The sequence below is a fragment of the Pelodiscus sinensis genome, chromosome 2 (assembly GCF_049634645.1).
Source record: "Pelodiscus sinensis isolate JC-2024 chromosome 2, ASM4963464v1, whole genome shotgun sequence".
Lineage (NCBI taxonomy): Eukaryota > Metazoa > Chordata > Testudines > Trionychidae > Pelodiscus > Pelodiscus sinensis.
This window is the reverse complement of record NC_134712.1, coordinates 78,758,461-78,782,223: the sequence shown is the minus strand read 5'-3', so window position 1 is coordinate 78,782,223 and position 23,763 is coordinate 78,758,461. Positions and strand designations below refer to the sequence as shown.

Here is a 23,763-nt window from a genome sequence, read left to right as displayed (position 1 = left end):
GTAGGATATCTCTCAAGTTTTAAAAAGCCTGGTGTAGTTCCTCTGGCATAGTTTTTATCCAAGCTCCCCGTCAAAGTTTTAGCTTGAAATCAAGTTCCTCCTGAAACAAAATGGAAAGCATTAGAGTATAACAAAAATCCTAATTAGAATTGAAATACAAAGTCTGGAAAATACAGAATGAAATTTGAATACTCTATTTCAGTTAGTGATTCTGCTTATGCATATTCCAATCAAGGTACATGAACTCCGCAGATATCTGCTTTACATCCACTGGTATCTGCATCTGCAAATGTGGATGCGGATATCCACAGCTCATTTTTGCAGAGATGGATGCAGATACGATACAGATTTTGTATCTGCATAGGGCTCTACACATGTGCTCCATGTGCATGTAGCTGCTTCTGCAGTACACACGAGAGATGTGATTCCCAGTTGATATACATATGCTTACATTAGGGATGTGAACAACTAGTTGACTATCTGATAAGCAAATGCTTATTGGATGATTGACACACTAGTCTACTAGTTGCTTCCTCCCCTGCCTCCCCCCCCCCCACCCGCTGCCTCTATCAGAAAGAGGCAGCGGGGGGCAGTGGGGAGCAGAGGGAATGCTTCAAAGCGGCAGCACTGTGTGGAGGCCGGGGTCTGCTGGGGACTCTCCCGCTGACCCGGGGTTCCATGTGGCGCGCCACTTTGAAATGCTGCAGGGAGCACAGAGCCAGCAGAAGACTGCTTGAGTCCCCTGATAGCCCTGTGCTCCCTGTAGCGCTTTGTTTTTTTAAATGTGGCAAAGATGGAGGCGCCTTTATTGGCTAATCAAATAGTTGATACAAATTGCATCGACTATTCAATTAGCCAATTAATCTAAATTTAACATCCCTAGCTCACATTAGCTCACATCAGTTCTCATCAAGCTAGCATGAGCATATGTACACCAGCTGTGAATCACATCTGTAGCTACAACCTGAGCCTGGATGTTTTTTTATGCCTTTGCCCTCTACTTCACTATCCTCTAAATTGAGATCTCAATGGGTGACACAGTCCAGTCACTTCTCCAGTTCCTTGGTACTGCCCAGGGTATGAAACATATCCTCTTCAGGGTCTTCAGCTTTACTAGCATTCCTTCTCCAATTTCTTTTTCTGTAAATAACTTTTAGTGAGTTATGCCATGCCTACGCTGCAAGATAAGGTTGTATTTTTTTAGCAGTCACTTAAGGTGCATTTCCCCCCATGCACACAAGAATTTGACATTGTTCAAAGTAGCGCATTACCTGTAGGGTGGCTACCATTGACTTTGACAGTGATGCACTGGGAGTAGCTATACCATGGTTCCAGTGTCCCTTTGCATTCTGAATTATGCTCCTAGTGCATGCTAAGGTCAAAACTGTGCAGTGGATGGTTCTGGGTATATGTCATCAGTGTCTCATAATGCAGTCATCTCCCCCAATCCCTGCTTGAAAGCAACGGCAAACGGTCTTTTTGTGTCCTTTTTCCCCCCTGGTTATGCTCATACAGGCCATAGCAGCATAAACATGAAACCCATCATGGATCCCATTGAGCATCAAAGCATTACGATGATGATGTCAACCTTGGTGTGCTTAATGCTGGAATATGTCAAGAGTGTATCCAGGGTCTGCCAGAATGAAGAAGAGTCTCAGAAGGCCATAAACATATTCTTCTGCGAAGCACTTCTGTTGAGTGACTAGCACACGCCACCAGCATTTGATCCTCTGGACATAGTGGAATGCTGGTTCTGGTACTGTGAGACAAGCACAGACTGGTGGGACTGCATAGTGATGCAGCTATGAGATGATCCGCAGTGGCTGCAGAACTATGCATTTGTAATGGATGCATATGTAACGTAATAGTTAGTGAATTGCTTTTCCCCCCACCCAGAAGTGCAACAGTACACCCACTCTTGACAGTGAAGAAGAAAGTGACAATTGCCCTGTGGAAGCTTGCAACACAGACAGCTACCATTCAGTAGGGAATCAATATGGAGTGGGGAAATCTACAGTGGAGATTGTTGTGATCCAAATAGCCAAGGGAATCAATACCTGTCTGCTATGGAAGGCAGTGACTCTGGGTAACATGAAAGACACAGTGCATATAAATCCAGCAGTTTCTGAACCTGCTGAGTCAGGATAAAAGAAAGATCTTTCAATTCCAATCCCAGCATTGTTCAATCTAACAGCCCAGTATTTGAATGGACAGCAAGTTTCAGGAACTTATGTTCGTAGGTGGTACAATCCATCATCAAGAATAGCAGAAAGTCTCTGCAAGAAACTGGTACGCTCCAAAATGGAGTAAATTTTCATCTGCTATATGCATCATCTGATATTTCCAAAGGGTTTAGATTCCTATCATTGCGTACTATCTCCTCTTTAAAAATGATTGCATCTGTCTCTCAGCTTGCTGTTAGTACACTTGGCAGGTGTTAAACTTCCACCAAAGATGTAAAACATTGTTGAGTATTCTCCCCTGTATGACTGAACTTTTTGCAAGGCCTTGCCAAAAATCTCTCCTTTGGTACTAAAACTTATGTTAACTTGGGATCTTGATTTCATATTGTCAGTACTTAGAGTATCCACTCTGTTTTATTCTGGATAGGTCTCAACTGGAGTATTGTGTTCAGGTTTGGGTGTCACTTTTCAGGAAGGATATGGACAAATTGGAGAGGGCCCAGAGAAGGGCATCAAAAATGATTAAAGGTCTAGAAAACATGACCTGTGAGGGAAGATTGAACAGAGAAGACTGGAAAAGAGAAGACTGAGAGAGGACACAACAGTTTTCAAGTACCTAAAAGGGTGTTACAAGGAGGAAAGGAAAATTATTCTCCTTAACCTCTGATAGGACAAAAGCAGTGGCCATAAATTGCAGCAAAGAAGATTTAGGTTAGACATTAGGATGGTTAAACACTGGAATAAATTGCCTAAGGAGCTTGTGGAATCTCCATCATTGGAGATTAAGAGCAGCTTAGACAAACTGCTGTCACGGATGATCTAGATGGTGCTTGGTTCTGCCGTGAGTGCCCGGGACTGGAGTTAATAACTGGTTGAGGTCTTTTCGAGTTCTAATATTTTATGAATCTTTCATTTCAATCCTCTTCATCTGTCTATGAAGGTGGACTTTGTGACAGTAGTCCACTAGAAGAGTAGGTGATCGTGGAGACCCTTATGACCGACCCATCCTACAGTTTTCTCTAACAACAAGGCTTCTTTCAGGCTGCACTTTCTGTTGATTCAAAAGACTCTCTCCTGATTCCACTTAAATAAGGTCACAACTAAGGATGATAAGGACTAGGCGACTATCCAATTCCCCCCCATGCTGCCTCTGTCAGATAGAGACATCAAAGGTGGTGGGGGGAAGAAGGGGTACTTCAAAACAGCAGCACCACACAGCTGAGCTGGGGATCAGCTGTGTTGTACTGCCACTTTGAAACCCCAAGCTGGCATTTCAAAGGGGCAGCTGCCACACAGCTGATTCCTGGCTCAGCTGTGCTGCGCTGCCCCTTTGAAACGTGGAAGCTGGGAGTCCCCAGCTGATCTCAGGTTCCGCTGAAATGCCACACGGAGCCCTTTTGAAAAGCCGAGGGAACTCTCCAGCCAATCCTGGCTTTGCGCGGCATTTCAATGGAACCAGGATTGACCCCAGGCTCCATGAGGGTGCTGTGGATGTGAAATGCACAAGAGCCTCCCTCCACTGGAGACTCTTGTACATTTCAAAGCAGGCACCTGCTTACAGCCCGGAGTCAGCGGGGCTTCCCGCTAGTCCTGGGCTGCACGCTTTGTTCCACATTCCTTTTTGGAAATATACAAAGAGCCCCAGGGGCCCTGATTACTGCCCAAACTTTATGCCACTAGAGAAGACTGGAGGTCTTATTCTTTAGATACTCCTTGCATAGAGGACAAACCCTTAAGGAAATCTCTAAAGCTTTTCATCTCTTTTATTGAATAGACTAAATGGTAAGCAGTCTCCTCACAAAGACATTCTAAATGGATTTCAGGTTGCATCCAGCTTTTCCTATGCATGGACAGTGACACCTTAGTAGATTCTCTATGGAGTCCCCCTTCTTGAAATTTGTAGAGTAGCATTATGGGTCTCTCTGTGTACCTTTACTTGATATTGTGCCCTGATACAAGCTTTGCTAGCAGACACATCCTTTGGTGTAGTGGTCCTGAAGTCTGCGGTATCTTTCTCTCCAATAAATATAGCTTGTGAGTCACTTCAAGCAGAGTATATGTTGGGGCCCATCACTAAGAGGGGAAATTCTGGTTACTTAGTTTATGATAACTGAAGTTTGAGATGTGTGATCCCTACATGTATGCCATAACTCACCCTCCTTTTCCTCTGCTTTGGATTACTTTGTAACGTGATTTGTGGTAGAGAAGAAAATGAAGACATAGTTGGTCCTTGCTGCCTCTTGTTCTCTCAGGTCAGAGATAGAGGACACCAGCACAGGCCATCAGACATTGCTAATGAAAAGTCTTCCATTCTCAGGTGCATGGAGTGTGTTTGCACCTGAAGTGGAATCCACATAAGGACAACATGTCTTGATCAATGGCACTGCAAAGAAAAGTCGGAAAAAGATACGCAAATTTGCGTATCTCTTTCTGCTTTTCTTTCGAAAGAGGCTTTTCCGAAATTTGGCCTGTCTACATGGCACCAAATTTCAGGAAAAACCTCCACTTTAGGCACATCCCTTCTTCCTCATAGAACAAGGATTACAGGGATGGTAAAAGAATATGTCCACTTTTTCAGAAATTTTACCGAAAAAGTGGACACGTTCCTTGGATGTGGCATAGCTTTTCCAGGATACCTCTGGTAACCCGGAAAAGCTCTACAGTCTAGACATAGCCAGTGACTGTAAATAACCAGAACTTCAGTTTCAGACTTTTTGGGTAGCTAAAAATAACTGATTTTTTTCAATGATGTTTTTTTCTTAAGACAAGGAAAACTCCACTTTATCTAAATAAAATTATTTCTCTTTCAGCTCTTAGTCCGTGCAGGTGCTAAACTGGATATTCAGGATAAAGATGGAGATACTCCCCTACATGAAGCCCTAAGACATCATACTTTGTCACAGCTTCGCCAGCTCCAAGACATGCAAGATGTGGGCAAGGTAGATACTGCTTGGGAGCCATCAAAGAACACAGTAAATACAATTCATTTATTTATTACTTTCTTTCCTGTACACCTCTTTCTGTAGTCTAGTCTGAAGTTTCTGTACCGTTGAACTACACCTGTCAGCACAGATTTAGAGACATTCTTCACCAAACTACATACAGTAAAACCTGTGCTATCCAGAACTTAAAAACTGTAGAAACTGGCAAATTTCTGACGCTGGGAAAAGCAAAACAACAAAAAAACAAAAAAAGGAAACTGGCCATTTAAGTGCCGGGCCACTCCTCAGACGAGCATGTACCTGGGGGAGAGGCGAACGGCAGCTGGAAGCAAGCAGCATGCATCTCCGCTCCCCCCACAGCTTCTGGCAGCCCAGCCTAGCCCCCCCGCGGCTCTCTCCTCCTCCCCTTCCATCTCTGCCTCTCACCCCTCGGCTTCCTTCCCACCAGGCCACATCCCCTCCCCCTCTGGGGCTTGTGCCCGCTCCTTACCCCCAGCAGGCCACATCCTGGCCCCTGCATGGCTCCTTTCCTCCCCCCTCAGATAACGAGAATTTTTAAGTTACCGGCATGCCCTAATCCCCAGGCGTGCCAGATAACACAGGTTTTACTGTATTTAGCCATATTGAAATCATGCACATTTTTATGCTTACACATTAACTCATCTGTTTTAAAGAAATGGGGGTATGCACACAAAAATATTAACATACTCTTCTTTGGTAGTCAACTTGTATGGAATTGGGAAGAAATTTTTTGTAATAGAAACAAATAAACCTAATACAGTACAGAGATTAAGACTAAAATGTGCTTTGATTTAACATCTTTCATGGCTTTGTGGCTTTGAGGTGTTATGTTTTGTGTGTTAGCTCCAAAACTTTGAGAATTTATGCAGGTTAATTGTATTTAGCTATAGTTTAATCATGTTAGCTAGTAAACTATATTTATGTGCAGACAAATTCATTTCAGAAGTTTCTTCTGATGAGGCTGGTGTCTCACCAAATATGAAAAACAAAGAACAAAGTTCAATTGCTAACGCCCAAAAAACTAAGGATGATCATCAATACTAGGAAGAAGCAGAGAGAGATAAATAAGACAGCTATCTTATTGTGATAAAATTGCAGTTTATTTCTTAGATACATACATCTTTTTAAAGGAATAAATCCTCTTAATTGATATATTACCTCATTTTTAGAATTTTGTTCTAGTCTAGTCCTTTTTGAATATTAAGTGCTTTGGTGATTAATTTTTAAAAACAAATCACATTTTAAAATGACATATTGTGTTACCATTGGTTCACTATAATGTGTATATTTGCTATTGTGTGTACATTACATTTCAGGATTTTTTTGCTTTTATTGCACTTGGTACACAAAATATTTTTACACATCCACTTACCGGTAAAGTGATGAGTGAGGTATAAACATGCCATAGTGTAGTTACGGAGTGCCTCAGTAAAAATTCTTGACTCTTGTTTTAAATGATAACCTTACACTTCAGTTTAGCTTTGAAAAGCATTCTAGATGAATTGGTGAACAGTGATTTTTCAGCGACTGTAGATTAAACTAACTCAATTTAAAATAAAAAATGGAGCATTTAATCAGTTCTGCTAAATCTCCTGTGATCTGAAAGTTGGGCGGAATTCTTCCTTAATCATTCAACTTAACCTCTACTAATAAAAAACCTGTGAGACAAACGTACATCAGTTGCAACCTTTCTCTTGATTAAAGCAGAATTTCCCTTTTCCAATCACTCTACAAAACCTGATGAAACAATAGGGTTTTATAGGTATAAGATGGAATTTTACCATGCAATTCAGGGTAACAGTTTTGTTCCTACAGGAACCAGGAGTAGAATTCATGTATCACATTCATGTCTGTGTTGGCTCTTGCAGGGCTAAGAAATGCAAACAAAAGTAAAATCTATTTTTCTGTTGCTAAATATTTTATTCACAATATACTACATTTGCTAAGTAGTCAGTCATTTTTACTGTAATTGAACATAATATTCCAGAAACAGTTTAAACCAAAGTTTTGTAGTGAAAAAAGCATATGTTCAAAACTAAATGCGTTGTGCAGTATTAATACATTATTTTTAATTACATACCAACCTGTATAAATATGATGGGGATGTACCGTATATACTCGAGCATAAGCCGACCCGAATATAAGCCGAGGCACCTAATTTTACCACAAAGAACTGGGAAAAAATATTGACTCGAGTATAAGCCTAGGGTAGGAAATGAGGCAGCTACTGGTAAATGTAAAAAATGAAGATAGATACCAATAAAATTACATGAATATTTATTTCAAAGAAAAACAATAACCTAGCTCTGTAAGTGGAAAAGGGGGTCAACAAAAACAATATGGTATCAAAAATACCGTAACTCCCGCTCAAAGTCCTCCCGCCAATCCAATGAGCCCCTGAAGGGCCGCCTGCAAGAAAGCGCCCAGCGCCAGCACCAGTCACACACGGGAACAGACGCTCGGACACTCGGCCCAACCAGCTCAGCCCCCGCCGCCCCCGCCCGGACCTTTCCCAGGCCAGAGCCCCTCTCGGCTGCTCCCCGAGCCTCCCTGCCGGCGGCCCCGGGGCGAGGCCGCTGGCTCCGAGCAGCACCTGCGGGCGCACCCGCAACCCAAGCGGCCGGCAGAGGGTCCGAGCGCAGCGACGGCCCCCGACACACGGAGCCCAGCCCGCTCCCGGCAGCGCCCCCCGCCCTGAGCGCCTCGGTTACCGGGGCCGGAGCTCTGGGCTCACGCGGCTAGACCCGGCCGGCAGCAGAGACGCGCTGAGCCCGCCCGCCTCAGTTCTCGAGACGCTGACTCGAGTATAAGCCGAGGGGGGCATTTTTCAGCACAAAAAGTGTGCTGAAAAACTCGGCTTATACTCGAGTATATACAGTAAATGTTACCTCAGAAAATCATCTGTGTGGTACCTGATGATTTTTTTAATAGTTACCACTTTAGGATACTTTTAATAGGAAATAAAGAGAAGTAAAATTAGATGTATAAAAAAAGGGTATTCCTTTCAACATTAAAAAGTTGTGAATAAGAATATTAGGAAAAAATACATTCTTAATTCAGTTATAAAACTACTATAGTAGGATTTAAATATTTCAATAAATATTTATTGTTCCTCCCAAACCTTCACCGGCATATCGTCATGACCAACGGGGTTACTATGTCCTCAGCCCTGTGAGGTAAAGGGTCTTGGTTTGTTTTTCCATACATGATGACATTGGCTGGCAAGTTCTCCAAAAAAAACCAAAATCCTCATGAGATTTTTATGCACCCTGTCACCAGTTTCTGTTCCCGTTGATCTTAGAACTTGTTAATATGAACGTTTTTGTGTTAAATTGTTGAGTGTTCCATAGCTGACTGTTATATAATTTAATATTGTTCTTGTATTCTTTATAGTAGTTACTTTCATACGTTACTCATTTCCCAATTTACTGTTCAATTCAAAATGTGTCACAGTAGAAAGAGAAATCACTTTCTCTTTCATTTCTTTGGTTTTTTTCCCCCCTTGGTACTTGCATCCTTCTAGTTCTCCAGCTGTCCATAGTCCTCCAGTATAGACATATTTTCAATGTTAAGTCCTATATTCTTCTAGTTCCTACTTCGAAAGTTTTAAATCTACAGAAGATCTTTATTATTGAGGGGCTAACGTTTGTTTAAGATGACCTAATGGATACACATTCAGACAAAATGCCTTGAATTTTTTTCCTTAACAGTTTGTTCAAAGCAGGATAATGAGAAAAACAGGCATAAAGAAAATGGAGAGGAATGATGTTCTACCATTAAGCTTTGTGACAGAGTTAGGGTGAGATTTGGGGAGCACTGGCTCAGTGACCCCCAGAATACAAGGGGACAGAGATTGCATTGTTTTGATTTAATTGTATATAAACAGTGTCTTTAAATGTTGTTGCCTTTAATTAATTAATCTAAGGTTACTCAACATATGGCTCATGGGCTGTGGGCCACATGTGACCCGTTTGTGGCCCGCGGTATGGTTTGGGTTTACATGGGGCTCAACATATGGCCCATGGGTGGGATCCTTTGAACATGGTCTCCACTGGGATCACTCTCCACAATAGCAAGTCATTATAATGGTCTTCTGTTGATATGTGTTTTAGTCGTTAAATTCCTGGACTGTCATTGCTCCTAAAAAGTAATGTTATATGGATGGAAGTCAAATAAACATTGCATTTTATTAATATCAGCAGAACTGACTTAAATGGGGCCTGCATGTTGTGTGATCTTGCCTTAATCTTTGTATTCATGCCCCTCAATGTGAAAGAAGCTGTTTTCTTATACATTTGCATGTATACAACCACACTTAAGTTGTGGCCCTCAGCATGTGCTATGAGTTCCATTGTGGCCCCTGGGGCTTCCAAAGTTGAGTAGCCCTGAATTAATCTATGCAGGGAACTAACCTGGTTGAAAATTGGGTTATCACACAATGCTTTTTATTTTAGAACACATGCATGCTCAGAACTCATCAAAATGCTATTTAGAAGATATATTCTTATACATGTGCACGTGTTAAATGCTCAGTTTTCCTTGAGCAATAAGACTATATTCTCAAATATTTAAATAGAGAATCTCAAGTCAGTTCCTATTTAATTTCTTTCAGTTAATAATGGGACTTGGCACCCAGGGAGCAGAGAAGAAGAGTGCAGCATCTATTGCTTGCTTTCTGGCAGCAAATGGAGCTGATCTCAGTATTCGTAATAAGAAGGGTCAGTCTCCTCTTGACCTCTGCCCTGATCCTAACCTCTGCAAAGCATTGGCTAAATGTCACAAAGAAAAAGTCAGGTCTGTATATCAACAAAATACGGAATTACCGAGTATCATGTTTTACATTTTTTCATTTCCTTGGAAAAGATCAATTGAAGTAGAATACATAAAATAAAAAGCCTCTTTTTCAAGTATTAATGAAAATACACTACTGAAAATCATGATAAAGGTAAGTAATGTTATATTCAGATATTGCTTGTCCATCCAGGTTAGATTTACATTAGCCATGTAAAGGTTAAAGGCTCCTTTCGTTAATCCTCAGATCTAAATAGCTATTTCTGTTGATTTTTACATTATTTCCATGGTGTCTTTTTTTTTTTAAATAAATTTTAAAACACAAAAATCAATTATCTGACCCTGTTTGGCAGGTATTTTCTTCTGCCGGGAACATGGGTCCTTGGCCTGAAACACGAATCCTTGGCTATTTTGCTTGTACACCAGCACCTTTTTTGGTTAGACCTCTGGAAGTAAAGTTTTGTTTAACAGATGCTCCCTCTGCTGGGTATGTAGCCGCATGGGGGGGGAAAAAGGCCTAGATAAATATAGACTTCTACGTTTGGGGTTTTATTTCTCAGTTGATACAAGTAGGCGTTAAATATATAAAATCATGATATAGTAGTGTTTTAATGTGGGCCAATATCTGAATCTAATGGGATACATGTGTCTTAATACTAAATAACATCAAGATAGGAAGAGAAGTGTTCTCTTCATACTCTTTCTTTAGATGCTTCTTTCGCCCACTATCAGCTTTTTTTCTGCAGATTGATTTATCCAGGTATGAAGCTATGCACCTGTCAGCCACAAAATTGTGCTGTCTGTACCTCATAAAAATTACATCTATAATCTGTATGCTGATGACACTGATGCCCAGATACCTTAGGAATTTTACATATAAGTTAATAGAAGGGGTGACATAATCTGTGCACAAACTATGAGTAACATACATAAGATAAGAAAATTACTTAGGACTTGATGTACAGTATGATTTAAATTGTTTTCAGAATATGCGTATAGTTGTAATGCTGACTTAAGCTTGAGTGTGAGCTTTCTTTTTTTTTTTTTTTTTTTTTTTTTTTTTTTTTTAAATAAGTGGACAGGTTGGCTCTCGAAGTCCTTCTATGATCAGCAATGACTCAGAAACTTTAGAAGAATGTATGGTGTGTTCAGACATGAAGAGAGATACATTATTTGGCCCATGTGGACATATTGCTACCTGTTCCCTCTGCTCACCAAGGGTGAAGAAATGCCTCATCTGTAAAGAACAAGTTCAGTCTAGAACAAAGGTACTGAACACAGTTCTCACAGTTGAGATTTTTTTTTAAGAATTCACAGCAAAAAGGAGAGACTAAAAAAAAACCTACCCTGTCTCAAGTGCCATAGTTTCTCTCACGTGTTTCTCGCTGGATAAAGCAGAGTGCAGCATTTATTTGATATGGTCCCTTGTTCCACATTGCAAATGACAGAGGGCTAATGAGGACAGAGACATGATCTATGTAACTTAGGCAAGTGTCTGCAACTTTATTATAAGAATTACTAAGGTAGCAATGTCATGGGTCGAGTCACAGTCACCCAAACTTGTCAGCAGTCTTCCACCTCTTCAGTTCTCAAATTCAGAGCATCTGAACACGCCTTGGCCCGAACTCCATGCTAGGGATATCAGTGTGTAGTCAACTATATGACTAACCAGTAAGCCCCCTTTCCCCCCCCCCCCTCCTTTTTTCTGCCTCTATATCAGAGGCGCCTGTGAGGAGCTGGCTTTAAGCAGGCTCCCCATGAGCACCAGATCCGCTTACCCCCGCCTCCCAGTGCTGCTGCCTATAATAGAGACAGCAGTGTGGAGGGTGATGGGGGTAGGTGGAGCTAATGTGTGCAAGAAACCTGTTTTCAAGCCAGCTTCTTGCATGTATCAGCTCTGTGGATCTGTCTCCCTCCCTTCTCCTCCCCTTCCCCCTCCCCCAGTAGCAGGGGGCAGGCAGGAGCTGGTACTGGTGAGAGCCAACTTAAAAGCCGTTTCCCCCCAGCAGCGCCTCTGCGGTGCCATCTGCTTCACAACCCCACTCCCGATGCTGCTGCCTTTATTAGATACAGCACTGGGAGGGATTGGGGGGGGGGCAAGGGGACACACTGCTGTGAAGCAGCTTCTGTCTGCAGCAGGCCTCTGTATCAGAGGCAGCAGCACTGGGCAGCAGGCAGGTGGTCCATGAAGGGAGCTGGTTTTATACTGGCTTCCCTCACAGACTGACTTCACCTGCCACCCCGTGCTTCTGCTTCCCTCACACTGGCTCCCAGCCCCACCCCTGCCTCCAGGGACTGTTGAATAGTCATGTGACCACTATGATTTCATATGGTTAGATGACTATTCAATTACTTGATATCTAACATCCCTACTCCATGCAAATCACTGCCAGAGGCATCCACCAGACATCATACAAATGCCTTGATCTCTCTCCAACAAAGTGTGGCTTACATTATGTTTACAAACAACAAGGAGTCCTGTGGCATTCATTGTAAGACCAACAGATTTATTTGGGTATAAGCTTTCGTGGGTAAAAACCACTTAATTGGATGCATACCCTGACAAAGTGGTTTTCACCGATGAAAGCTGTTGTCCAGATAAATCTGTTAGTGCCACAGGACTCCTTACTGTTTTTGCAGATACAGACTAACACAGCTGCTCCTCTGAGACTTGTCCTTATATTTACATTAAAGGTGCATGACTTCTTTGGTACTGGGAGCACCAACAGAGCCCCCTCCCTCCATCAATTTTATCTGAGAGGAATGTAGTCCATGGCACTCTAGGACCAGACACACTGCATTTGTAGTCATGTGAATTGAAGAGAAAATAATTATATTATATGTTTGTGAAGTTTTTCCAAAATCCAAAGGCACCTGCAAAGTGCAAAGCATGCAGTTGCTTCAAAGGCCATGTGTGCCCCTGATCTCTGAGACTGTTAGACCTGTATTAATGATATATAGCAAACTACTTACATACAGAGTGTCAGACTGATAACATATGGTACTATTAAGTCTGGGAAAAAAACAGGGAGGAAAGGAGGGGCTTTGAAATGGCGGAGAATGGATCAGAAAAGTTTGCTTCCACCTGCTGCTATCTCTGTGGGTACCTTTCTCCCATCAGCCAGACAACCGCACCAATTGCCATAATTGGGTGTTGATCAAAGGAGGTCAGCGATTATTGTAGTGAGCATTGTTGCCCAGATGCTACCTTCTGGCCAGCCTCTCTGAAGGTGTAAGTAATTTTTCATTAAATAGACATTTTTCATAGTCCAGATTAAAATTTAGTTCTGCTAAACCAGTTTCCCAAATTGGCCTGCAGAAAGCTGGTGTTAGCTTTTTGATCTATGATTCCTACATAAGCAGTAGTGAAGAAAAAAAAGCATAAATAATGCCAACAACGACTCATAGATATAAATATGGTAATCTCCTATTAAATCCCACTTTAAGGTGATGAATCAGCTGGGCTTTTTTTTCTTTTTCCTCCCTACTTTTTCTTTGTAAGTAAGCAAATGGAAATAAATGGAATAAATACAAAAAAGAGAAGATTCTTTCCCAGGTTATTCCTTACTGTTCTTCTCTGCAGATTGAAGAATGTGTGGTGTGCTCAGACAAAAAAGCAGCTGTACTCTTCCAGCCTTGTGGTCACATGTGTGCTTGTGAGAGTACGTATCCTTGGCAAGTAATACCTTTCAAAATAATGATTTTGCAACAAAAGATGTCTGTTAAAAATAGTTGTTAAAAATTCTTTTAAAATATTGACTTAACTACAGGCTATTTGAGTAAATTGACTTTTGGTTTGGTAATCAGAGCTTTGACATTAGTTGGAATGCAATAAAACCACCTGCCTGTAATAAAGTTTAATTATTTGGAGAACAGCTATCAGAACTCTAGCTGCTTAACTAGAAAACTGAGAAAGTAAATTTGGGTTTCATATATCTGCATTATTTTATTCTGACTAATCTAAGTTCTATTTTACATTTCTGCAAATAAATGAGCCTTAAAAAAATGTTTTTTGAGATCTTTACAAGTCGTATGATTCCTTTGTCAGGGCATCTAGCGGTGTGAATATAATTAAACCTTAGTAGGTATAACAATCAAACAATGCTTAAAAAGACACTTTTAAGTAAATCTTCCATTAACGCCATATATATAAAGGTTCCAGCAAGAACTGTCTTTACCCAAGAGACTTAGAATGGTGCATATTTGAAAGAGAATCTGCTGCACCATGGATCACTCTGCTTGATGCGATGTATATGGTACAGCAACTGATTAGGAGAGAAAAAACACGAAAGACCCTCCAGAAACTTTCTCCTCTTTGTCAATAAGATGAGGATATAGTGATCATTTTGTCACCAGAACTTTCAAGAACTTATGGAATATCTTGCTGAGGTTTTACTGATGGTCAATAGTCTAGAAAACTGCTTTATTGATAATGATGGGTTGATATGATGGGTTTGCATACGATGGGAGGTAGCCCTCTCCATAAGCACTAGCTTAATTGATCTTGCTAAGGAAATCTGGCATTATTTCTATTGCTTTGCTGTGACTCAGAGGTCTGGCACATTTTCACTACCTTCACAGTCGTCATGCTCCAGACTCTTTTCATTGTATGCAGTGGAGAGAGAATAGGTGTGAGAAGAGAGCTTTTGGATTACATCCCAAGGAAGTGGAAAGCAAGAACATAGATTACCATGGTGAAAGGTGTGATCAATCAAGTGCATATTGTCAATATCTGCTTTGTATTAGGAAGTGAAGATTCTAAACGTGGAAAGGTTTTTTCAGATTATTTCTTGTCAAATTTGAGGAAGGAATGTCCGCTGAATCAGAGGGTTAATGTGTGCCCCAGTACTCACTGAGAACTGCTTACAACTCTTACGTTGAGAACCAACACAGTGTTGCTGCAATGATGACATTGTTCTCTCCTTTAAAAAATTCCAACCTTTCTCCTGAGATGCAAGCAAAAGCTATAGATTTACCCTTCAAAGGCTGTGGCTAGACTCGACCTCTCTGTCAACAGAGAGATGTAGATTAGGCACATTGAAATTGCTAATGAAGCAGGAATTTAAATATCCCGCTCTTCATTAGCATAAACATGGCCACCGCTTTTTTTTTCGAAACGGAGCTTCTTCGGGGAAAAAGTGGCAGATCCTGTATTCCTCAAAAAATGAGGTTTACAGGATCTGTTGAAAAAGGGTTTATTTTTGACAGATCCGCATCTAGACTGCCATTTTTTTTCCCGAAAAAGCTCCTTTTTGGAAAAAAGTGGCAGCCATGTTTATGCTAATGAAGCGTGGGATATTTAAATCGCTGCTTCTTTAGCAATTTCAACATGCATAATCTATATCTCTCTGTCAACAGAGGTGTAGTTTAGACGTACCCAAAGTGTTTGATTTCTTTTTGTAATAATTATGGACACTCATTTACTCATTGCATGTAAGTAAAACATGGAATATTTTTGGCTTGAAATAAAGACAAAAGGCATATTTTTATAGGTCATATACAGTGTAGTTTATGGATTCTTTGGATCCTAATTTCTGAATAGGCTTTGTGCTAATTTTCACATGATTTTTTGTAAACACATCCATCAGTGTTGTAAATACACATTATCATTTGATGTAATCTGTGGTTAAAATGAACAGATTAAACTCATGGATAGAAAAGCAGAATCAAAAGACTGGCAAGCTACTGAAAGTAAATTATCTATGCTTTTCCCAGACTGTGCAAGCCTGATGAAGAAGTGTGTGCAGTGCCGGGCAGTGGTTGAGCGGAGAGTGCCTTTCATTATGTGTTGTGGAGGGAAAGGCACAGATGATACCACTGATGACATTTGTGAGTGTTCTTCTTTTTTTTTCTCTAATACTTCCATTCTTCTTTTGTTGGAGAAAAGAGGGTTGGACATATATCTCTTACGTCTTTTGTTTTGAAATAAAGTTTTAAAAAAAGTAATTTTGTATCTGACTTCTACCTAGTATTTGTCATTTGGCATATAGGAGAGTGGTAGATGCTATTTGCAGCAAAAATCATGTCTGAAAAGTGCCGTTTCAGTAACCAAGAAGCATGATACCAAACAAACTGAAACGTTACAAGAGTGTATATATGCCAGTGATGGTTTGAACCCTTCTCACTAACTTCCGGAACTTCCTCGCCATGTATCCGACACTTGGAATAAAGTCTAAGAATAAATGTTAATATAATTGAAATACACGAGTGAGCATACACACAAAAACCCATACAAATTACAAATATTAGCTAGGCTTCTTGGTCTCTGACTAATCAGAATCCCCAGAAAATAGAAATAGAACATTTGTCTAAGGTAAAGGTCACCAAATAATTTGTGGTGTCAGAATTATTCTGCCTTTTTCTGTTTGACTAGTTCTTAAACAGCTGATATTGTTCTTATATTTATTAACTTATTCTAAGGGTTATTTCGAGTTGCGTGAAAAAATATGTCTGTGGTTCATTGTATGCATTCAGTACTTGAAACTGACCTGTTAATTTAAATTGGAATACTTAAGTGATATACTAGTTTCCAGACTGTTGAGCATAAGTCTTCAGACTTACGCTCATTTCCAGTATGAACATTTAAGTTTAAAAATTAAAAATTCGAATTTTGAAACTTTCCACTTCTGCTGTTTCTGTCAGTAAACTTGTTTCCTGGAACATTCACAAAGTGAACATGAGTTGAAACAGAGTTGTTTGTTCAGAAACAATCTGAACAAATATTTGTATGATATTTTTAGCAGTATTTGTTCAGACCTAGACTGGAATTATCAAACAATAAAGCAATGTGGATATCTTGGTGTCTACATTGGTTTTTTGCCAAAAAATTTTCACCGGTGCAGCATCACTGGTTGGTAGCAACTATGAGGGCATTAGTGTAGACAGAGCTTCAAGTAACTGCTGGCATTTAAGCTGCCATGGTGAAGGAAATATTTGTCAAAAACTGAGGCTGATAAAGCTTCCCAATAAACATATTATTTTAGTTCAGGAATGGAATTCTAGCTAGTCATAATAAATATAATTTGATTATCAAAATATATTTGCTAGAAATAACGTTCTTCAATAATTCAGATAAATAGGAATAGTGATTATTCTTTATTATGAGCGGTGCATAATGTATTCAGTGCTTTTAATATTATTCTCCTTTACATTACAGCAAGTGGAAACATTCCAGTTTTACAGAAAGACAAGGACAACACCAATGTCAATGCAGATGTACAGAAACTGCAACAGCAGTTACAAGACATAAAGGAACAGGTAAAAGTGCCACACGTTCCTTTATATTGAACACCAAAACAAAATAAGGAAAATCAGTTAAAACCCTTCAGTTCTTAATTTTTCATTAATCAAAGCCATTTTTATTCTGTGAAGTAAAGATGCGCTCTAGTGTGGCTAAAAAGTTGTGGGGTTTTTTTTGTTTTTTTGTTTGTAACTTATCTGACTTCTGTATGCACACATGGTCTTAATGAGTAGCAACATTTGACATTTCATTTCTTATCACACCTGTTTTATTGTAACTGAATTGACATACTTGACCCCAACAATAAATATAGGAATGAAAGGCGGCGAGGAATATTATCGCAATCTTTTGACCTCATAACAGTGTACAGTGAAGATCTTTGTTCACAGGACATCATTAAATATGTGCATTTTTCTTCACAAAACTGTATGCGCCCAGCTAGTGCAGGAGTTGTGAGCCTGTCTATTCAGAAACAAACCAGTTTTGGACACAAGTTGGCATTTAATGGGGTATGTGCAGTGGCAATGCATACACACTGTCAAATGAGTGATATTTATATATGTCTATAATATGAAAAATTGATAGGTATAAAACATTGCATATATAATTTTGAGATGCAGTAATTACATTTCTGACTATATGGATTTTAAAGTATTTTAAATTTTTAAATTCTGTGCTTGGAAAAGGAGGAAAAAATTTTAAAAACTTGGATAGATTTCGACTTTCAAAAGGCAAACTGAATATGGATGTTTCTGCAAAACCCTATAGTCCTCCTCTTACATTTTTTTAAATTACTTAATATGAAATGATTCGAACTAGCAACAACTATTCTCTTTACATATTGTGTAATATGAAAAAATCAAATACAGGCAGTCCCCGGGTTACATGGATCCGACTTACATCGGATCCCTACTTACAAACGGGGTGAGGCAACCCCCACTAGCTGCTTCCCCCCAGCAGACCAGGGAGACGTGGAGCGGCTTTTCTCAGCAGACACCTCAGTTTGAGAATAAAGGACTGAGGGAAGTGAGGCGTGGGAGAATAAAACTGAGCTCTGGAGAAATGTTTGGCTAGAGTTTCCCCTACAATGTATACCAGTTCCGACTTACATACAAATTCAACTTAAGAACAAACCTACAGTCCCTATCTTGTACGTAACCCGGGGACTGCCTGTATTTCTTACATTCAGAAGTTACTATGAGCAAAATAGATAATATACGTATTAACATAAAGGACAAATGTTTTGTGTGGTGAATTATTAAATCTCCTGGGATTATGGAACATTATCTGTCTTGTACCATTGCACATGCTGCCTTCAACTACACTGCAATTTTTGGCCTGCTAACTCAGAGCTACCTGCTGAGAGGCGTGCACAGCTGCAGTGGAGATTTGCTTTTAAAATGTGACTGTCCTACCTTTGTCACAAATGAAATGTTTTGGTGAATGGAAAAAACTGATGAGAACTGAGGCTATGTTTACAGTTCATGGAAGATTGTTGCTGCCATGATCAATCTTCCGGAGTTCGATTTAGTGAGTCTAGTTAAGACCCACTAATTCGAACTCAGGGGAGAAGCCAATGGGAGTGATTGCTCCTGTCGGCCTCTCACTCTGGGGACACCACCCTGCTCAGCTTAAGGTAAAACGTCTCCGGCTACATATTTTACATCATTGAAGTTGCATACCGTAAGCCGAGCTCCCAGGTCTAGTGTAGACCTGGCCTGACTCCTCTTTTGGATTTTGAGTAGCATATAATGCTTCAAAAATGGGTGACTTCTGAGCTAATCCAGACCACCCTGGCTGGCTGATACCGACCTACATGAAAATTCAGAGAAAGTTTTGGATCCCTAGTTCTTAGCCTACACCTGTAAGTGCCTTTGAAAATTTGAGACCTGATGTACTGTCAGATATTAACCGCAGAGGCAAACCTGTCAATAATAGTTACTCTTCCACCAGCAACTGGCTGACACCCACATTATTGAAAATCTTTATGTTCAACTCAAAAGCCGTTTCCAACCTAATAAGTGCCTGTATAAGGACAGGTATACTAAAACCTGCAGTTCAAAAAATGTTCTCACCAATAACATTCGGTAAATGTTCTTAATCTACTTTTCATTATTTTTCTTTTTAATTTCTTTCATTTTGGACAGTAAGAATAAGTTTGATTTTTTTTATTTTATTTTTTTTACTTTTTGGTTCTTGAGCACTATGGTGTTCCAAGCTGCATATGATAGTTTAAATTCAGTCAATCATTTTCCATTGGAAATGTACCCAGAAAAACCATTAAAATTGCTTCTAGAGAGCTTACTTTTATAAAAATATTTCTGCATAAATCTAAATACTTTGTTTAGTGTGATTTGAATCCAGCCAATAATATATATGTGTACTGGTGTGAATGCAACTTTCCTTTCCAATTGGAAGTGATATTTCAGTATTTTTACTTCAAATATTATATTCAGAAGCAGTACTCCAAAACACATTTTGTAGTCCTTATCACAGTCTGTTTTTCTTTTCATACATCTGAAAAAAAAAGATTTGACATCATCGGGAAGTTCAGATGCATTTATCAGTGAGAGTAGGACAGTGTCTTATTGGTTTTGTTTTTCTACTTTTCTGGTCATCAAAAGTTAACTGTTTAACAAAAAATTAAATGTTCTTGTTTTTAGATCTTTATTGTTTGCATTTTTGCAGTACATTTTATTTTTAGGCTGACTTTCATGTCTGGTTTCTTTGCCTCTCAGCATAATGTAGATGACTGCTTGTTTCTCACTGTATCTTAACTGACTGCTATGTCAAGGAATTACCTTGTTGAAATGCAGCTTGTCTGCAATTCTAATTTGTTTCTCAGGGAACTGGCTGACCTTTCTCTTGTGGAACCTTTTAATTTATCTTCTAGGTGACTTTTCTATTTATTGTTGGGAGAAGAGCTAAAGTATGTTGCAGGTGCTAGTTAATGGCTATTTTTCAACAGATTCTTTGGTTGTACCTTAAATATGTGCCTGAAGTTTATACAGAGTTCCATTTTAAACACATTTTTCTTTCAATTTCTGCCTTTAAAGCTGCACTCCTAATGGGACATTCAGTATTTGTGTGTTCTTAAAACTTCTTATTTGTTCTTTTCAGCAGGTATATCTACGTTTCAACTCATGTCTTCGATGATAATTTAATGTATTAGTGCAGCAACCTTTTAAAACCATTTCTGGTGCCAAGTACAAGTGAGGCCTGATGTCAGGAAAATCCACTCATGATGACCACATCGTTCTTCAGGGATTCCCTGAATGTTTACCATCATTGACTGAGATTGCAGTGTCCTCCACCACATTTCATACGTAATCACCACCATCTGTCTGTAATAAATATCTTATGTGTGTTCCTTCACCATACGTATGTCATTTCTTTTTCTTTAAAAATTAAACTTATTGTAATGTCACTGTGCACCTATATCTTGTGCCTGGAAACATGCTGTTCTCAGTAACAAAAGGTTGTTGTAGGTTCTTATGTCACCTACGTCAGACAAAAATATTCTGCTAAAATTGTCTTGTTTGCAATATCATATCCCAGTGATAATCTCATGTTGTTACTAAGACTTTTCCATACTCCCTTAACTGTGTCTGTGGTTTACAACTGATTAAAACTGACTGGGTGCTTCTATGGTGGTGTTTCAGAAAGAAGAAAATACTAATGTATAAAAAGAAATCAAATGCCTTCTCCAGGCACAGAATTTTCATTTGTTTCCCCTCAAAAAAATTTCCACCTAATTTATTCAGAAAGGGCTGAGGTGATGTACATCAAACTTTTGTGCTAAAGTAAGAGGCCAGATTAAAAGTGTAGTTGAAATATCTGCCATGTTGTTTGCTGTTCTTGTTACAAAAGCAGGCGTAAGGCACTGATATTCGTAACTAGAGAGCAGGCAGGAAGGTTGATTGTTTTGTGCAAAGTTCCTTAAATCTGTTGCCATGTGAAGTAAATAAACTAAATCATGTATGACACTGAACAATTAAACTGGTCTCTAGAAATAAATATTCACCAGTTTTTACTATAAGTAGGAAAAACCTGGATGATGTGCTAGTGCTATTTTGTGAGTTTGAAATACACCAGGAAATTTCATCTAAATTGTGTGCTGCGTTGAAATAAGTAAACAAAAATTATTTTTTCCACCATTGCTTAGGCAGAATACACTTTTATAGAGTCTTATAATGTGCATATACATTTTCAAATTACAGTATATTTGAGAGAAACAGACCTCAAATCAAACCTTAGGGGTAAAGGACATACAGTGAGGAGGACTTGAATTCTGTCCTTGCAGGATGAGATTTAGGGTTTACATTCTGTGTTCCTTTCAAAAGAGATACTTGAGGACTATTAAATTACGCACATGCATTTCTAGAAAGCTACTTCAGGTTAATAAGTAATTAATGAAGAATTTCTCTGTACTTGGAGATTTTACTATACTGTGAATTATACGGCTGATACTTAGTTGTACCAGGTGAGGATTAGGCTTTGGTGAGGAATGGGCTGGATGGACTAATTTACAATCAGTCCTTTGCAAGATTTAGTGGAAAATGATTACATTTTGAGTTATTGAAAACTGTGACTAGATATGGTGATGCCATTACTAGCCCTGATAGCATTTTCTTATGAAATATGGTTGTTGAGAATTCATATTTTTTATATTGGCAAATTCATTCAAAAAGTTCAAAGATTTATCTGGCAGTCATTGTGTCTATACTGCAATAAAAACTTCTGGCATGAGTCTTAAAACTCACTGGTCTGGGCCTGCTGGGCTAAAAACCACAGTTACATATTTGGGTCTGGGCTGAGACCTATCCCTCTTACGGGGTTTCAGAGCCTAGGTTCTAGCACAATCCCTACACTTCAATTTTTATCTGAGAGAGCCTGAATCCACTGACTTGGGACAGCCATGGCTATGTCAGAAGTCTCTTTTGCAGTGTAGATTTACCTATGAGATACCTTCTGGCAGTTCCTTAGATACACAGATTTCACTCAGATTGACAAAAGAGAGAATTGACCAAATTCTGATTTGAATTCTGTGTAAACACGAAGTCATGAGCTATTATAACTAGTAGTACGCTAAAGAATGTTTGTCCCTGCATTTAGCTTATTTCCATAGAAGGCATGCCTAAAATTTTGTTTCATTGTGTGGACGCTACTAAGGATATGTACACTTTTCCTTGTTGTAACAAACTACTTTGGTAAACCTGCAGTGATTCAAAGAGTAGATTTAAAAAAAAAAGTGCACAAGTGCAAGGTGATGGTGAAATAAATTTGTGTTTGAAATGTGGGCCACAGTTAATAAGTGTTCAATTATGCATAGTTTATAAAGGGTTTACAACATCTGTTCAGTTATGAGCATGCTACAGTCATTAGCATGCAACTCAGGTGGTTATAAGCACACTATAGATGTCAGTTTAAGAACATGAGTTGAAACTCTTTGGTAGATGTAAGTTGTGGTTATAAGCAATCTGAACTATAACAATTGATAAATAGATTTTAATAATTAATGTGCCTTTTATAAACTAGTTATAAATGAAACTTTAATGTGATTATGGTGAAGGAACAAACATGTGCCCTTTGTAGTTGAATTTTTGCATGGTGGAGGACACTGCGGGCACAGTCAAGGATGTTTCTCTAAGGGACAAACTTTCATGAACATTTATAAGAGATCTGTTTGGGTAATGGGTCTCACTTTATGTTCAGTAGTAAAAACTGGTTTAAATGGTTTGTTGTGTGGATCTGAGTTAGGGTAAAAGGCTCAGCTAAGCTGAGCAGCCCTCCATTGAAACATGAAATTTTCATAGATATTATCTGGATATCCAAAAAACAGAATGAGGGCAGAATATGGCCCTATACAAGTGATGATTCTTCTTTTACAAGTAACATTGGAAGTGCAGAATTAAAGCAGATATTGGAGTACACCAGTTCCTTTTATTCAGAAAGATGGTATTTCATATGTTGTTTGGTATATCTCTGGAAATACAGAGTTACTTAAGATTTGAAATCAGTGAGCAAATTGCTTCCGAGAAGAAAAGTGAAAATCAGTTCACATCTAGGCTACGTCTACACTGGCCCCTTCTTCGGAATAGCCATGCTAATTTAGAACTTTGGAATAGGGAAATGCGCGGGGGATTTAAATATCCCCCACGGGATTTAAATAAACATGGCCGCCGCTTTTTTTCCGGCTTGGGGAAAAGCCGGAAAAGAGCGTCCAGACTGGCGCGATCCTCTGGAATAAAGCCCTATTCCGGAGGATCTCTTATTCCTACTTTCAAGTATAAGAGATCCTCCGGAATAGGGCTTTATTCCGGAAGATCGCGCCAGTCTGGACGCTCTTTTCCGGCTTTTCCCCAAGCCGGAAAAAAAGCGGCGGCCATGTTTATTTAAATCCCCCGCGCATTTCCCTATTCCAAAGTTCTAAATTAGCATGGCTATTCCGAAGAAGGGGCCAGTGTAGACACAGCCCTATGGTTTTTAGCATGTATGTTGGGAGTATTAAATATTTAAAAAGCAAAATCATAGTCATACTATGTCTGAGTCCAGGAAGTGCTCGGTGTGTGTATTTGGGGAGGGG

The 23,763-nt window shown here is 39.4% G+C and overlaps 1 protein-coding gene across 4 annotated transcripts in view; it reads left to right on the top strand.

The window, feature by feature from the left end:
* The window catches only part of MIB1 (MIB E3 ubiquitin protein ligase 1), a 103,788-nt gene that overhangs the window by 73,023 nt on the left and 7,002 nt on the right, over positions 1-23,763 (top strand). For 2 of the 4 annotated variants that reach the window (XM_006139056.4, XM_006139055.4), the window contains exons 15-20: positions 4,994-5,155; positions 9,759-9,940; positions 11,013-11,205; positions 13,521-13,599; positions 15,653-15,766; positions 17,094-17,194. In XM_006139056.4, the coding sequence (XP_006139118.1) occupies positions 4,994-5,155; positions 9,759-9,940; positions 11,013-11,205; positions 13,521-13,599; positions 15,653-15,766; positions 17,094-17,194 (831 nt within the window). Of the gene's footprint in view, positions 1-4,993; positions 5,156-9,758; positions 9,941-11,012; positions 11,206-13,520; positions 13,613-15,652; positions 15,767-17,093; positions 17,195-20,297; positions 23,322-23,763 lie in introns of those variants that run through there. The other 2 variants (XM_006139057.4, XM_075920891.1) reach the window with 2 other exon arrangements.